The sequence below is a fragment of the Ziziphus jujuba genome, chromosome 4, assembly GCF_031755915.1.
Source record: "Ziziphus jujuba cultivar Dongzao chromosome 4, ASM3175591v1".
Taxonomy (NCBI): domain Eukaryota; kingdom Viridiplantae; phylum Streptophyta; class Magnoliopsida; order Rosales; family Rhamnaceae; genus Ziziphus; species Ziziphus jujuba.
In genome coordinates this window covers 7,580,722-7,598,863 of record NC_083382.1, presented here as the reverse complement: position 1 = coordinate 7,598,863, position 18,142 = coordinate 7,580,722, and the positions used below count along the sequence as shown (strand labels likewise).

General features: G+C 30.8%; 2 protein-coding genes across 5 annotated transcripts; one reads left to right on the top strand and one right to left on the bottom strand.

Moving 5' to 3' along the window:
* The first annotated feature begins 7,741 nt into the window (after positions 1–7,741).
* Positions 7,742–8,513, top strand: LOC125421909 (uncharacterized). Its single transcript, XM_048472014.2, has one exon. It carries the CDS (start codon positions 7,849–7,851, stop codon positions 8,374–8,376), a length of 528 nt encoding a protein of 175 aa, XP_048327971.2. The 5' UTR covers positions 7,742–7,848; the 3' UTR covers positions 8,377–8,513.
* A 1,859-nt stretch (positions 8,514–10,372) lies between these two features.
* LOC107416119 (rRNA (cytosine-C(5))-methyltransferase NOP2C) lies at positions 10,373–17,231 on the bottom strand. Of its 4 annotated transcripts, none has more exons than XM_060816663.1 (13): positions 17,061–17,230; positions 16,854–16,975; positions 15,794–16,184; positions 15,132–15,279; positions 14,858–14,995; positions 14,012–14,074; positions 13,574–13,695; positions 13,109–13,338; positions 12,721–12,880; positions 12,269–12,369; positions 11,427–11,508; positions 10,947–11,008; positions 10,373–10,638 (listed from the first exon to the last, which is right to left on the bottom strand). In XM_060816663.1, the coding sequence occupies exons 1-13, from the start codon at positions 17,142–17,144 to the stop codon at positions 10,524–10,526; spliced, it is 1,818 nt and encodes a 605-aa protein (XP_060672646.1). In that variant the 5' UTR covers positions 17,145–17,230; the 3' UTR covers positions 10,373–10,523. The 4 variants fall into 4 exon arrangements, with proteins under 4 accessions (XP_060672646.1, XP_060672644.1, XP_060672645.1 ...); XM_060816661.1 differs by having other exon boundaries at positions 12,721–12,932; positions 13,113–13,338; XM_060816662.1 differs by lacking the exon at positions 11,427–11,508 and having other exon boundaries at positions 12,721–12,932; positions 13,113–13,338; positions 17,061–17,231.
* Positions 17,232–18,142: the final 911 nt, after the last annotated feature.

Below are 18,142 nucleotides of genomic sequence, written 5' to 3'. Positions count from 1 at the left end.
GCACTTCTTAACAGCTCTGCGGATGAATTCGGGTATTCCCAACAAGGCTTGCTCAAAATCGATTATGATATCGTTCCCTTCAAACGAATGATCGAAATCATATCCAACCACAACTAATCTCTCTCTCTCTCTCTCTCTCTCTATATATATATATATATATATGTACTACTTCAATCTTGATCATGTATTAATATTTTGTACTCACCTATAAATATACGTACATACACTATGCCATGCACACATGCTTTATATATTCGTCATCAAATAAGCTAACCATAGCTCTAGCCAAAAATGCTTTTTTACCAGCTCTTTTTTGCCATTGCAGCAGTTCTCGACTTAATTAGTTTCGGTTATAATGGTGTTCAAAAAGGATGAACTCTAATATTGAATTTTTCAATGTCAATATATATATATATATATATATGTTGAATTTATCAGAACAATGGAAGAGTGTTTGTTATTTTTTTTAGTGTTGTTTATGAGAGTTTATTAGTGCAATGTTCAATCAAGTAAGGTAGGGTATTGATTACTTCTTCTTTATTTATTTATTATCTTTTTTTTGGGTGATTTCACTATCCAAGCAGTAGTTGGACTAGAGGGATTAGAGTCTCCGCTTTCATCGGTTTAATTAATCCAAACCTCTCGTGAATTAAACTTTAACTACGATCTTTTTTTCTATTTGTTTAGTTGGTGATGACGCCCATGTTAAGATTAATAATCTAAATTAGCAACGATAATGAATAGGATGCACATTAGTTAATTTTTTATTTAAAAAAAAAAAAAAAAAAAAAAACTAGCTTTGTAGTACTTGCTGTGCAATTTCAAATAAAAACTTAGTTAGTTATCAAATTAGATCATTTTCCTCCTCCCTCTTTGTTTTTTCTATGATCAAAAAAATAAATTGAGAAACTTTCATTTTTTACTTAAAAAATAATAAAAATTAAAAGGTAATGCATAACATTTATTATGTTATTCATTTATATTAGAGTTAATTATACTTTAGTTGTGAAGTCTCACATCGGTTGGAAAGGGGAATGAAGCAAACCTCATAAGGTGATGTGGATACATTTTCCATATGACGCGTTTTGACAAAACCTTGAGGGCTGGGTTGTAAGAGGATTCCCCAGGCCCAAAGAGGACAATATCGGACGCGGGTGGTCTAGGCTGTTACAGATGGTATCAAAGCCAGTACCCGAATCGGGACAGGATTGTGAAATCCCACATCTCTTGGAAAGGGGAACGAAGCACGTCTTATAAGGTGGTGTGGATACCTTTCCCATATGACGCAAAAAGGACTGTTACGTTACATTAATACTCTCTAGTTTGACATAACTATATTTTAAACTTTTAAAATTAAAACATTACAAATTAATTAGATCTTTAAATTACAATTTATTGCATTTTGGTCTAACTAATTTTTTTATCAAACTGATGTTGATTCAGAATATAAATTAGAGAGGATTAAAATGCAAATTTCTAAAACTAGAAGATTTAAATTGTAAAATAATAATGATAATAAGAAGAGAAGAAGAATAAAATTGGAAGATTTAAATTGCAACACATTACATTAGATTGAATATTAATATTTGGTCAATTGGAAGAGAACCTTTAGTCAAAAAATATAATTGAACAAAAAACAACAAATTAAATTTCAAGGTTTAAATAGCAACTATTCCTAAACTAAAAAGTATTAAATGAAGTGCAAGTAATCCTTTATGTTATTTTCTTTGAATATGTAAATAAGATGATGGTATAGAACAAGAAGTTACACAGAGCATATTTTCTGAGATTAAGGGGAAAAACTTGTGTACCACAAGAAAGGTGCTATAGGACAAAAAGTTACATGGAAAATATATCTGCTAAGAAATTTTGTAATTTATTACCCTTTCTCTAATTAACGTATGTACAATATTTAAACCTCATCATTTTTGGATCCTTAGATTGTATAGTTGGAATAGCGAAGATACTCAATCCTAACCAACTTGATATCAAGTTTTCGAGTAAAATATCAAAAACCATCTTGCATTGGTGTCAAATATCCAAAACAATCATCAAATATACTTTCCCATCCTAATGTACGTCAACAATTGGAAAATGTGGCACCCAATGGCCAATTTGTTGGGCTTTTTTTATTTTCCTGTAGATTTGAAAATCAATGCATAATCCAAAGGCATATGCTGCCTAGTTCTATATACACCGCAAAAAAAACTTTATACACCAATGTACATTTCTAAATTAATTACCAGGAGAGGAAGACAAGTTGAAGCTTTCCCCTACTCGATCGTTTTTTTTTTTGTTTTTTTTTAATTAATTGTATTGTAATACTTTTTAATTTGAAAAGGTTGTATTTTGGACTTTCAACCTTGAATGTTCCAATTAAGCCTCCAAGGTTGTTTGTTGCATCTAAGTCCAATTAAATTTTTTAGCTAACGGTGGTTAGGATATTAAATATGTATCTATATATATATATATATATATATTTGAAAATAAAGACATACACAAATAATATTAAAAGGCTTAAACTACAACACGTTGTATTTTAAAATTGGTTATATATGATAGAACAATTAATTGTCGTTAGCCATTTGCCGAAAAAATAATAATAATAATAATTGTCGTTGGCCAAAAAATTTGACTACACCAAAGTGGAAATAACTAAAATTTAAAAATCTAAATTAAAATATTTTAAATTTAGAATTTGTACAAATTTTTTTTAATTTTTTTTAAATTAAAGGATATTAAAGTGTAACCATCACAATATATATATATATATATATATATATATATATATATATTTAACTTTCTACTTATTTTTCATGTTCTATCCTTTGAAAAAGCCTGAAAATTGCAGAATAACATGCAAGAGGGGTAGTGGGTTGGCTGTATGACGTGTGAAAAGGCACTTCAAATATCTCACAGAATATGACAAAACGTAATCAGCCAAAAAATAAAGGCCAAATGTTAGACCAAAATACTCAAGTAGAGGAGCGCCGTGTGTATCGTCCTGCTACTTGCATTTGGTGTTTTTTATTTACCATTCAGCCGAAAGAACTTTAATTTTCCTCCTTAAGGAAATGCATTATTTATTTGAAGATACATGTATATATATAATTTCCTAGTCACGATCTGGACAGTTTTTTTATCCAAAATAATTTTATTACCGATAATAATAATAACAATAATATAGTGGAATAATAGATGAGATACTGTCTAGCTTACAGCAAGCATGTAGCGCCCAATTACAGATTATATTATCAGAATTATCAAAATTATATGTAATCAAACGATAGCTTGTGCCATGGAAAAATTTCATATACAGTTAAGTTTTATTTTTTTTTTTAATTTTAAAAAAGAAAATTATATATCTATATATATATATATATATGTATATAATCCTACAGTCTTTTAAAAGCTACAAATTGTTACGTCATGGACCCATGGTACAAACTATCACTTCTAGGTGCAAGTAGATATCAAAATGGAAGCACATGAGAAACTGGTGCATGTTACTGTGATAAAAGCCCTACCACTCACCCATTGTCCACACGTAAGTCCATCTAGCACTTCACACTTTATTTTCTAATTATGCTTTCGTTTAACTTTCATCAAAATTGTCGATATATCTATCCTTTCCTTTTCATATATGTATATATATATATATATATAAACGGTTCTTAGCCTTCTTTTTCTGTGAAGAGCATTGGCTGAACTAAGGATTAAATTGGCTTTCGGTCGTCAAAAAAACAAAAAAAAAAAAAAAAGAATTAAATTGTCATCATCATCATATATATATTATATATATATATATATCTCTAAGGATGAGTTAGAAGAAGAAGTGCATGGTTGATAATGAATGGCACTCCTTAATATGTTTTTGGAACTTAGGAGAATTTCAAAAAAGACGCAGGTGAAAGCAAAATAAGAAAGAGATAAAATAAGGCGGTAGGATATTCATTAATCAACATGGATTTTATCTTCTTGAAAATTATATTTCAATTTATGTTATAAAATATTACCAGATAATAAATATTAAAGATTACCACATTCTAAATTAGATTTTTAATTTAAAATTATTAGGTAAAGTTAAAGTGTGTCTATCATACAAATTGTCTCGTCATTATATTGCTTACCTTATAAACTCAAAGGAAGCTTTAAGCTTGAAAATAGTTTGGAAACACACACACACACACACAAACACCCCGAGTTTTGATATAACAATGATTTCATAAGAAATTTTTGAAAAGTTACATATCATAAATAATTTGTGGTAGCTGCCACATAAGAAAATAATTTTCAATCAACTTTAAAAAAAGAAAACCAGCCGTTAATAATAATAAAAATAATTATTAATATTGAATTTCATTTATATTTTCCGAATTGCTGTTTTGATTTCATATTTAAAATTTATTTTTAGAAAAATTAAAAAAACAATAAATAATGTGGGATAACATAAGAAACCACGTTAAAATCCCCATTTTTTTAAATCCCTCGCAAAGTTACCAATATTGACAAAAGGTGAATGAAAGGAACATAAGGACACATAACGAAAAGACAGATACTAGGCTCATTTTTCTTGCAGCGCACTCTGAGTCGCAATTCCATTCCATGACTTTGATTGACTTGATATCATGTGTCTCAACGTGTCCTCATCTCTTAGAAACCATAAAACAATGGGAGTGCTAATCACTGCCACTTTTTTGTACGACGTTTTAATAAAAATAATTGAAAAAAAAGGTGATACCGCCATATTAAAACCATATTAAAAGAACATGTGATTTGCAAGACAAAATGTTTATGAATTCTCGATTTTATTATTTATTTATTTTTTGAAGGGGAAAGATCGGAATTTAAGATGATTATCTGAAACTTGTTTCAAAAGAGCGCATATATATATATATATATATATATATATATTTTTTTTTTTCATATTAAGATAAATTGTAATTTATTGTAGAGAGGGTGAATGATACAAGCATTAGGTAAAAGAATATTTCTAGAAACAAAACAAAAGTTGAGTACCTTTTTTTTTTTTTTTTTTTAATTATCCTGATAATGCAATAGTCGAGTTCTCAATAGAGAGAGAAGAGAAGGACATGCATAAAATGTTGAGTGGACACTAGACAGGTGATGGCTTGATGGGAATGGTATATATCTCCATCCATAAAGAATATGGGCAAGAAGCAACCAAAAAAAAAAAAAAAAAAAAAAAAAGGAAGCTATAAATGGGGTTTGCCTCCATTTTCCTGCCTCGCAAACCACACATAGCACAGTTGATGATGAATAAAAATTGGCATACGGGAATCAAAATCGTTATTTGTCACCAAAATATCAATGAACCCTATTGTTAGAGATTCATCTTTTCATATTTTTAAGCCAAAAAAAAAATATATATATATATATATATCTTTTCATATTTAAAAAGTATATACATAATATATTAGAATGAAAGATTTGGACTTGAAATAAATTAACATTCGAATAAATAGTGCCTTCACCGTGATTAGCTTTGCAATTAGTCGTTCTCAATTCCTACAGTGAGCTGCCGTCAAGTAATGATGATAAATTGAGTTCATTATTGGAGGAAATAGTAGCTTTAACACTAACTGTCCTTGCAGGGAACTTTCACTTGCTGTGGTCCCACTAGGTAGTACCAAATAGAAAAAAAATATATTGGAATAGCCATCTAATTAGTTCTAACATGTTCATGAGTCTTCCTTTGGGCATTATCTATTTATAAATATAATATATATATATATATATATATATATATATATTATCCAAATTTGTATTATTGGAAACATGGACCATTACAAGTACACGTATCTGTGGGCCAAAAAAATTTATGTATCTTTAATCTTTATATTATACGGTTGGATTCGCCGCCGGATTTATCAATCAATTTGTAGCATCTTTACCAATTTTTTTGGTGGATTTGGATGTGTTGGATATCTGTTTTCCTTGTGTGATGTTGCCTTGTACATCGCCTTCGAAAACCATTAGGAAAAAGAAAGACAGAAAATTAAAAGAAAGTATACATTTTAATGTTGATTATCTTGATTATAAGAGTGAAAATTATAAATGAAAAAAAAAAAAAAGAAGGAAAAAGTGTAATATGTATAATACTAAAAAATCCAACAATTTATATATATGCGGCTAACAATATTCTAATTGAAAAGAGCAAATTAATAAACAAAAATTAATAATCCAAATTATTTCTAAAATTTCTTAATTAAATGTAATAGTATGTATATATAATCTTATATAGCTAGCTAGTAACTTTTGGCTCCAACTGAATAGTGTAGGGAAAGGGAAGAGTTATATATTGTTTTATTAATTTCATTGTAGTATTTCTAGTCGAAACAGATTTGTGTATATCCAAATAAAGGTCATTATTCTTTTCTTCATCTTTTCACTAGTTATGTGCACATTCTTATATTAAAGGAGGTTTGGGTTAATAATTTACAATATACCTTATCCTAGAAATACCTAATTTGATTATATGATTAATAACTTAATTTAAACCCCAAAATAAAAAAATAAAAAAATAAAAAAGAAATTTCGTATTGGACAGGAAACTAAAATGCCCATAAAAAGCTAACAAATATAGCATGATAACATGTGCAAATATCACATGCACTGTACACATGATAAAGACCAAAGTGCATTGAACCTATAGCTAGTTCCCATACCTAATATATAGTTCCCAAATGCACTTTTAGGCCTCGTCCAATTGCACTTTTTTTCGCAATTTAAAAGAAAAAGAAACACACTGCTTGTTTCACCTGAACTTGGCAAAAGTAATCCAAAGATATACATACCCTCTTTATGAACTTTAAGCACTTGCTTCTTTAGCAACAAGTTTATTGGTCTCAAAATTCCCATTATCCCAACTAATTAAACTCTATTAATTAATATTGTGAATCAACGATATAATATTTAAATAGATAAAATATACATATAATCAATTGCTCATATCAGATTAATTTGACAATGGTTTTATCATCAAAATCTATTTTTTTTAATTAACCTTTAAACTACTTTAAATATTAAACTTTAAAAAAAAAATCCATATAAAATTTATTTTACCCATATAAAATTTTAGTATTTTTAAATTCAACCCTTTAAACAATTAAAAAATACATTCTAAATGCTAAAATTTTTTATGATGTGAATATAACTTTCTAAATATCAATACTTGAATCTCGTAGTCAAAGTACATCAGAATCTATATGTATATATATATATATATACATATTGAGTCTCATAGTCTGGCATAGAGCCTTTAAATTTGCTTCTTTTTTCTTCTAAACGATGAGGCCTAATGGAATTGAATAAATCCAAAAACTATAAAACAAATCCTTACTTTAAAGGATCTCATATACACCATGTGCCAGCTCTTTTTGAGCCCATATGTAATTCCGTGTTGTACTACTAGATAAAGTATAATATTTTGTATAACCCTTCGTTTTCTCTCTCTCTCTCTCTCTCTCTCTCTCTCTCTCTCTCTCTCTCTCTCAAACACACACACACTTTTCCACAGCCTTTCTTAATCTTTCACGGTCCCCATATGTGTTTGTACTAATTTCAGCAATATTAGGTACATGTTATTTTCATAAACGATCCACAAAATGTACAGTAAATCTATCCTCTTGACGTGGCCTACTCTCTCTGGAAATACCTACTTTGGCCCCTTCCTCCTCTATCTTATCGCTATAAATATATCCACTAACATTTGCTAACTTTGTATTATATATCAATATCACTTTCTTCCTCTCTCTCTCTCTCTCTCTCAAGTATTTTCCTTCTCAAATTTTCTTCTTCTAAGTTCCTTCAAAAACATTACAAATAATGTCTTCAGATATATCCGAAAACATGCAATATGCCATTGATGACAATGATCATGAGGTTGAAGAACTTGAGGCAATCACAGAAATGGATGGAGCCCTTCTTAGAGACTTGCTTGAAGAATTGGAGAACGAAGAAATCGGGAAGAATAATAATAATAACGTTATTAATGATCATAAAGATATTGCTGGGAATGAAGGTACTTATGGGAATGTTTTCCTGAAGCAACAAGACCAGTTACAGTACTCTTCTTCATCATCCTCCTGCAGCAACTTCTACGAGTCAGATTGCATGGTGGATCTGATGGAAATTGGTGATGATAATAATAAGAATAAATTGCCAAGTGATATTGATGAGATTGGTGGTTGGTATAGAGAAGAAGATGATATGGTTGGGATGGTGGAGTTTGGATGTAATTATGTTATTGGAGGAGATTATGATTCTCAGTTGTATTATAATCATGGGGTTCCTCCTACTGCATCCTACACTACTAGTGAAATTACTTACACTTGCTTGTGGGGAGATAGTTGATATACACACACATAATATTATATGTATGTTAATCTAGTTTTACTGCTATCTATGTGTGGACCATGGATGTTATTAGGATGCATGATTAGTAACATTGTACAAGCATGTGATATATAAAATCAATGTTCTGGTTCTAATGGGTTTTTCATTTATTTGGCTTCTCAAATTTTAATATTTGTTTGGGAAAAAATATTTATGAGAAACCCAACTCAAGGAGATGGGACAAAATTATAATTGGGTCATTGGAGGGCCTTGAGACGATTGATAATATTGGACATATATAACCCTCATGACCATGCTTTATATATATGGACCACATGATGCAGAGAATGTTGCGTGAGTATAAATGCGAATGAACAATTCAAAATAAATATGACTTGAATAGCGATCTTATATATGTTCTTATATATATTATAAGGAACATATAGATACAATATATTGAATTCTAATGGAAAAGTAAGATTTTTATAATCATACTAATATGTTTTTATTTTTTCTAATTTTAAGTTTTTTTTTTTAATACATTATTAAGGGATTCGAATTCAGATTACTTTTTGAAAATATAATAGTTGTATTACTGGACTATCTACAAAGACTTTCTAATTTCCCTTGGAGAGAATGAAATTCAACAACATTATTTCTTTTAATGCAAGCATCCAATTACATGCATAAATATGCAGGCATTCATTTTTTTTTTCCCCCAAAAAAAATCAACTGCATTTTGTTTTGGGACAACAAAAACAACATCCAACATGCATGTTACCCTTTATACCATTGCTCATAATATTTAAAAAATAAATAAATTTACATTTTAATTTCTCTGATCAAAATTGTTAGCGACGAGCCATCATTTTCTATTCTATATTAAGATGAGGGTGGTGACGTCCATCTTATCTTTAAGCCTAAATTTTCAACAATGACACCAAACTTTAACTTCTAGAGTTTGAAATTTGATACTCCGGTAATAGTCTTTAATACAAACTCCATGGATTCAGAATATTATATACATGAAAACTTTCGATTATTTGTGTCGGCTTTCTAGACATTTTGATACTTTATTGTTTGACCCTTGATTCTCAACATTTTATATTTTTCAGTTTTCAATTAAGACCTTTGATTTTTCAATTAGTTTCAATTAAGGACTACTCATAATTGGATTAACAAACACAGCACAAGGGTGAACCTACCATTTGAGGTCTTAATTAATGGTATATATTCGAATTTTGAGTGTCCCTAGTTGAAGCCGATAGAAAAATCAAAACTTGTTTGGAGGAGGAGGAGGAGGAAGGGGTGTTGGGGGCTGGGGGTGGGGGTGGTGTGGTGGGGGAAGCCAAGCAATTGTGCTTATAAATATAATCTTTTTGAAATTTTATTATCAGTTCAACTTTCTTTTAAATTTTCATTTAGGCTGAAGCATCCAAAGATAAACTTTTTAAGTTTTGAAAAATCAAAAGAACAAAAACGTTTTGAAACTTTGTCACATGAGCACTACACGTGAATGCTTAACAAAATGGGTACCACATCATCGTTTTGATAATGAAATTTAGCAATGATTAGCTTGTGAGTCTCCATACCAATTCGACCGAGCCACAAACAGAGCCACATGAAACATCTTTATATAGTTGATCCAAGCACAAAACCTACTTGCAAAACCATCAATCACATATTTAACACAAACCATAGGCTTCACAGATTTTCATTGTAGTTGTTGGGGCCTTGATAACTAACATAAATGGAAATTCATGATCAACATTTGGTTTTGACAGCAAGAGTTTGCGGTGGTTAGGATTTCAACAGAGACTGCAAGGAATTTGTTTTCAAAAATGATGGCATGGCAACACATGTAAGTGACCGATAGGTTGAAGACGACGACACAAATATACAGTATCTTTCTAGATGTGTCCATGATTCAATGGATAGCAAAGGTTTGCAAGGTATTAAAAACATATTAGACAACAAAGCAAAATTTGAGGAAAATTTTAATGAAACAATTCAGTGAAGCAAAAAATCTAAATTCGATGAACATGTGTGAGAAACGTCTGCATAACAGTTTTACAACTATTTTAGATGTTGTGCTAACCTAAGAAAAGTGGGCAAAGAGCAAAGAATATGATATGTCATTAATTATCCTAATAGCTCTGATCATTTCAGGGATCTTTGGAACCAACAATAAACTTGGCAATGAAAAATCCGATAGTGTCAAGAGAAGAAGATGGATCAAACCTCTGAACCAATTCCTCCTCACCAGGTTGTAACCATTCCCTGTGCATCAAGTATTAAAAGGACTTTAGTTGATACTCATTTTGTCAAAAGTGAAAAAAATAAATAAGTGAACAAGAAATTGCACATGATAAAATAGCCATTAATGAGAATAAGATGATTTAATCATCAAATGCTTCAATAAAAAGCGAAGAACAAGCTCTCAAAAGAATTTGTACAGTAATACTAAAAGCAATAGATGCATAACTTTTCACATAAGGACCAGTGATCGAATACTTCAATTTTCAATAGAGAAATGACCATGTAAATATTGCATATAAAAAGGCATAAAACAGTAGAAAATAACTTACTCAATATATCCATCAGGAAATTCAAAGTGGCCAACAAGACCAGGTCCTCCAATTCTGGGATGCTGAAATGAAATATCCAGACAGGAAACTACGTTACATTTCAGTAGCATACCAAATTTTCAGCAAATTAACAACGTAAATAAATAAGCTGAACTCCAAAACTCCACAACTATTTAACCGGTGCCAATTGATTAAATAAAAATATGTCACTTAACCTGTGAATCCTTGATAAATAAATCAGAAATTAAACATAATAGTCTTGACAAAAGAAAACACGGTATTTTATCCAGAGGAAAAGATTGAAGAGAATAGTCTCAACATTGTATATAGTACCATAAAAACAGTTAGTCTAATATATTAATCACTAAGTGCATTTGTGGTGCGTAAATTTTACAGATAGTATAAATTAAGTGCTGTTCCTCAATCCCCATTTCTAAGAAAATGTGTAAGACATCAAAACAGTGCACATCCAAATCTAACCTGTGGTGCCAACGAGAGGAACTTATAAGTATCCAAAGCATATCGAACCAATGCTTCATTTTCTCCAGGATTTATTGTACATCTAAAGATAAAATATACATTAGTACAGGCATAAAGGGTAAGATGAGATACACAATAACCAAGGTATAAATAAGTAATCCAATCTGTTGTAATCAATTGCTACAACATTAGAACATTGCTGCCCATAAACTTTTGTGGAAAAGAGATCAACTGCATGAGCAATGTATGAGCCACGAACCTAGAAAATTGACTTGGAATTGATTTAGAACTTGAAGCTTGAAGATTGGTATTTTTTATATTTTTTCCTATTGCCATGTCATAATATTTGCTTGCTGCTGAATCATGCAACATTTATGCAAACATACATAAACTAAGAATAGTATGCAACTCATCATACACTTTTAAGGGTTTATTTTCTCAAATATGGATATAGAAATCTAATTCAAATTAGTAAGAAGCCAGAGTCTTTGCTACTCTTCCCCTAGGAAGCAATTTATTGAAATCAAAACATTGACCACTTTATCACAAAGGTGATTGAAACCTTCCACGCAACCAAAAGCAAAGTATTAGAGAAAGAGAGAGAGAGAGAGTAGGATCTTCTTACGCCAATTAAGGAGGCAAGACTGTAAGTATGGGAAGGAATTGAGAGAGATTAATTTGATAGTATAATGAAGATAGAAACACAAACCACTGATTCAACTTATTGATCAAGTATTTTTGCGGCAAAATTTTATCAATATGTAATGGAAACAATAAAATGTTTTATCAATATGTAATGCAAACAATAAAATGAACAAGAAAAAAAAGACAGAGTCACTCACGTCGAATACACAATAACTCCACCCGGACGAACTAACTGAACAGCCTGATCAAACATTCTCCTTTGATACTTTCCATGGTTTCTTAAGGATTCAATTGTTTCCTAGCAAGGTAAACGCCAATCAGTATCCCCGAATAACAGCCATTCAAAGATAAAAAGGAAAAAGAACAACTTATTTAAAAAAATATTAAAAGGTATATGTATGATGACAACAAATACATACAAATGATGACACCAAAAAAAATTAAAATAAAATAAAATAAAATACTAAGATTTTCACGTTTTAAGGTGAATATCTTTTGTTTCAGAGAAAATTTTATTGACATTAATATCTCCATTGATATTTCTATGAATTTGGAGTGCCCATATATCCACCAACATCCACATTTTGCAAAATAGTAAAGAAAACTATTTTAAAAGAAAGGTAAAAGTAAATTAATTAGATTTTATTACCTCTCCAGCAAATAGACGAGGTCTCAAACCAAGGGCAGAACAGGGAGCATCAAGAAGGACTCGATCAAAGCTGTTAGGGGAAAAACCTTTTGAGTTCTCAACCCTACCACCTATGGACTGATTTCTTCCTGGCCCATTCCGCATTCTTCTTATATTCTTCCTGGTGTCAGCTTTGCTAATGTAAGTTCTCTCATTCGCTTTTTCATTGCTAACTAAAAAATTAAATTAATTTAGATTTTATATGTCAGAAGCACCAAAAAAATGTAACTGTTTTACTATGTATATTATTCAATATATGTACAACACAAAGAACCCGTCATCACACCCAATTTTATGAACATTAACATCTAAGGGTACGATAAATCAAAGAAAATGAGCAAAAATTTACCTACCACTTCCATTGAGAGCCTCATCAGCAGTCAACCCTTCTAGAGCAGTTTTCTGCACTTGTAACATCACTGGATTCGAACTTTGCATGCCATTGATATCATCGCAGCAAGATAGATTAGATGCAGCATCACATTCATTCCTTCGACGAACAGCTTTAAGAGCATCCAGTTTATACGTTGTTATACAACTCAGGCCCATTTCCACTGCCAATTTCTGAATATCCAGCACCTAAAGATATGGATAAGTTATACAAAAAATCAATACCCTTGAGACAGAGAAACTAAAAGTGACTTAAGTGAATATGAAAAAAAGCAAAAATATTTTAGGAATCAGACCTCTTTAATAAGAAATTGAATCATTTCTTGTTCATGTTTTTAGTATCATAGAACACCCAAATACAACTATCAACAGCTAGTAACAAATTGAAATCGGAAATCATAACATGTTAGTTCCATATTTGTACCTTATTATGGGACCTATCAACAGCTACAATTTCTCCTTCATCTTTCATTAGAATTGCAATTGCAGTTGTTTTCCCTCCTGGTGCAGCACACATGTCTAATATTCGCTCACCTTTCTGAGGATCTAAAGCATCAAACAAATGATAACTGAATATGTGAGAGATAATCCATTATTCCACAAATGAGTGGAATGCTAAATACTAAGCAAGGGCCTATATTTGACAACCATACAAACACCATCCATGCAAATAAGAAAATATACCAGTAAATACAACGAATACTACTAAAGATCATTATTTGTATCATCTATAAAAGATTTAATACATATTTAGTTTATATTATTTTCCTACAGAAAAACAAGCAAATTTTCAAATACAAAGATCACCACTAAGGATGGACATACAGAAATCATATTTGATGTTACAAACTTCAATATGTACCTAGTGCATGAGCAGTGACAATACTAGGCAGATTTTGAAGAAATATTTCCCCCTCAAGCACATCTGGTAGCCAAAAACAAAAGACGATAGCTGTCACTAGGAATTTTGAAACAGCGTCAAACTACAAAACAAACCAAAGTGGAAAAAGTAAAAAGTCAAACTACCAGCTATTACTTCGAAGAAAAGATATATATATATATATTTAATTACTACAAGAACCAATCAACTCATTAAGAACCAAACGGGTATCAAAATACCATATCGTCCACACGTTAAAATAAGATGCCTACACCAATTAACCTTAGGTTAGAGTTGGTGCAAAGCATAGGAAAAGTATTTTATACTTTACCACACTGCTGCATTTGCCTTCAAACCATTAACAACTCATTTCGATACTTTACATTGTTCTAAGAGCCAACCCTCCAACTGGCTGGGCCATCTTCCAAACAGCTAGTCCAAACAAACCAGCTTGTAAAAATTTCAGTTCCCAGTATAATGGTTCAAATTCAATCTACATGTAACGATTGATCAAGAAGTTTTCTTGTACCATAGATAACTAAGATTCAAGTTTCATAATTTGATGGGTCATTTCAGTATAGAAGGACATCAATGGAATAAGAGATGAAAGGATATAAATTACAACTATTTATCAGCATAAATAACAAAATTGCATCAGCAGAATCCATAAATACCTCACCACAGACAATAATAGACTAAAGGATTTAAACATGCAACAGCTGCTTAATTACAAAAAGTATTGGAAGAGAAACACAACGATTTTTTGGTTATAAAGATACTCTTTTTTCCATAGAATCAATAAATTTATGAATAAGCACAAATCCATACCATGAAATGAAGGAAGTTGATATACTCTACTACATATGTCCACAGCAACTCCTTGTGTAATACGGAAGATACCAGACCTTGACATCATTGCTTTTCCTTGGCCAATATACAGGCCACTTCGTTGAAAATAGTAAGGATCTATAGTGAATAAAATTGCAAACAAACGATCAATTTGCTAAAGTTTACATAAAAGGAACTTTGAAAATAAACTGGTCAATACTTAATATGAGAAATATAACCAAACTTAGTTCCATAATATGAATGCGGTTACCACCTGTCTGCAAACCCTGCATGACAGTCCCTCGTGTTATGCCAATGCCCCAACCACCATCAGCACTGGGCTGCTCCACAGCAACTGAAACTGCGACTACATCTCCTTTCTCAACATGAGCACTGCAAGCCATTACTCCAGGAACAAAGACCTACAGGTAAATCACTTCTCAGGAAATAATTAGATGAGAAACAAAATTATCTTTTAAGTTACTTTTTAAGAACTATGCAACCCCCTTCCAAAAGAACAGAAAATTAAAAAGAGAGAGGGGCGAAAAAAAAAAAAAAAAATTAAACTGGAAACTATCAGTCATGAACAACAATTCAGGTCAAAGTAAAACTATAAAACTTGCAAAAGATTTCCACTAGTTTATATTCATGTTTACCCACACCATAATTTTAACAACTTGATTTGATAATTCAAGTTTTTTAATAAACCAACTCCCAGTATCCATCCAAAATGATTAACATTGGTAAAATTAACATGAAAAGCATTAGACAACATATAACTGAGAAGTGGAAAATGTAAGACTCTTATAGTCTAGTGTATTACCCAGGAAACAACAATTATTTTTCGCTTATTTATTCATTTTTTAAAAAGAGCACTTACAACTTCAATTCAAAAATAAATACTGGTTAGAAAAAATAGAGGGGAAAAAAAACTACCTGAGCACCTCGAAGAACTGCCTCAGCACATTTGCGACTCACAATTACCTCCTTAGGAGGTATACCATCAGCATAACCATAATCAATTTTGTGTGGTCCTGAACCCCTGACAAACAGAACATAGTCTAACCCTGGAAACTGACACTTTGAAATGGAACTGCTGTGAAAGCTCTCCTTGAACGTATTTGTGACGCCATCTTGTTCTGAAGCTGCCTTACCACAGTTATGCAAACTCTGGGAATTGCAATTGGCGTCGGTTTTGCTTAGATTTACATTGTTAGTGGAGTTTACATCCCCCTTTTCTTTTAAAATGGCAAGCAACTTCTCAATAACAGCATCAGGTGTGGATTTAAGTGTATTCACACGTACACAAGAGTAGCAAGATGGGCGCCTGATATTAAAAAAATAAAAATAAACAGCATTATAACTTTCATATTAAGTTCGTACAAGTAACAATTTTACCATGCAACAAACTCATAAGACTGCATTATAGTAATCTATATAAAAGGTTAAAAATCCTCCGTGCTTCAGCTACATAGTAGATGACTTTACAGGCACATCTTAATCTTACATGATAAGCAAGCGAATGACAGTGGAGAAAGTAAAATATCCAAGGTTCCAAAACATTATAAATGAACAACCAAAGAATGCCACAATATGTCCTCAAGTGATGCCAAATAAGAAACTTTAACTTTTTTTATTCTCCTCTCCTTGGCTACAAACAAAAGTAGGGTAGTGTATGTTAACCCTTTTTTTTTTTTTTTTTTTTTCAAAAAAAAAAAAAAAACATTTCCTACCAAATACAGAGCGTAACACTAACACTGTCCGAGTATGTATAGACAAGACATCATTCAGGACAGCATTTTTCCAGCATTAATCTCTACTCCAAAAGAACTAATCTTCTAATTTATGCTTGGCAGCCGAGTAAACAGAGAAGGTAAAGTTAATTACTCCTATTTTCTCCCACACGAAAGGGTAACCAAACGATTCACTTAAAAATAAATAAATAAATAAATAAATAAAGAATCCAGTATCAGAGTAAGTGATTAAAATAATTTACGTGAGAGCTTGGGAAATGCGGGAGAAATGATCGGGTCCGTAAGCTCTGACGAAGTAGTCCTCCACCTGAGGGTTCCATCGCAGAATTGGTTTGAAACAGTATCTCTCTGATATGTCCTCCATCTGTTTGCATTTTTACCTCCTTCAGATACATATATATATATGTGCCAATATAATACCCAAGAATTTGGAAGGTAGAGAAAGGAACCTGAGGAGTGGGCCTTAGAAGAGTGAGAAAGCTGCTGCTTCTGAGGATTGTTGCGAGGAAGAAGAAGTCCCTCGCTTTCTTCATTCAAAAGAGGCGAAATGCAAGGGTTTTGCGCCCCAACTGTGCAGTTTTTGGAGCTCCATTTCCTGATGCCTTAATGGGTCGCAACTTTAGACAATACTAGGCCCAAACTTAAATTTCCAATTTTTTTTCTTTTTTAATTTTTTCATTGGAAATTTTTTCTTTTGTTTATTACGCTTTTTTTTTTTTTTTAGATATTTGTTTATTACACTATATAAATTTCATTTCACATGTTAAAATTTTTCATTTAAGTATATTTCTCATATTACAAGCAAATATTATAGAAACGTTGGTTCACAGATATCAAACATGGTATATTCAATACCTTGAATAAATTTTTAAAAATAGTTATCAAATAATAATAATAATGCTAAAAACACATGATATATAGAAAAATAATGTGGTAGATTTTATTTATATCTTACATAAATTTCTCAACCATTGAATTGAAAATCATATTTGGTAAACTCAATTTTTGACAATTCCATAAAAAGATATTATGTATCATACCAAAAAAAAAAAAAAAATCCTAATTTTGCTATTCATTCTTTAGCTGAATATATCTTAATTGTTTTTTTTATATTATTATTATCATTATATTTAAATTGTTCAATCATACAAGTTCCAACCATATGAGATTATTCCATCAATCACTAACACTAACTTTTAATCAATATTGAGTTCTGCTGCTCATCCACACTTGTAAAGTGTATGCTTATTTGGTAAATATATATTGGCTACCTTTAATATATATATATATATATATATATATTTTAAACTAAAACCTTGGAGTTTGAAAGAATAAAGCAGGACTATGGCATAAAAATGTATGTTAAAATAATTATTGATAAATAAAAAAGAAAAGAAAAGAAAATAATTATAGATAAAAATAAATAGATAAAATAATAATAATAATATTGAATTATTTGTCCAATGAAAATAAAGAAAAGGAAAACAGAAACGTGCCACTTGTAGGTTGTTAGTGCCTCTACGGCATTACC

What these genes read in the sequence shown, in the direction of transcription:
- LOC125421909 (XM_048472014.2), top strand. Translation starts at nt 7,849, where the DNA reads ATGTCTTCAGATATATCCGAAAACATGCAATATGCCATTGATGACAAT.
- LOC107416119 (XM_060816661.1), bottom strand. Translation starts at nt 17,144, where the DNA reads ATGAAGAAAGCGAGGGACTTCTTCTTCCTCGCAACAATCCTCAGAAGC. An exon ending in TGTCACTGCTCATGCACTAG is followed by an intron (nt 13,696 to 14,011) that starts GTACATATTGAA and finishes TTGATGCTTTAG; the next exon opens with ATCCTCAGAAAGGTGAGCGA. An exon ending in CTCGTCTATTTGCTGGAGAG is followed by an intron (nt 12,370 to 12,720) that starts GTAATAAAATCT and finishes TTACCTTGCTAG; the next exon opens with GAAACAATTGAATCCTTAAG.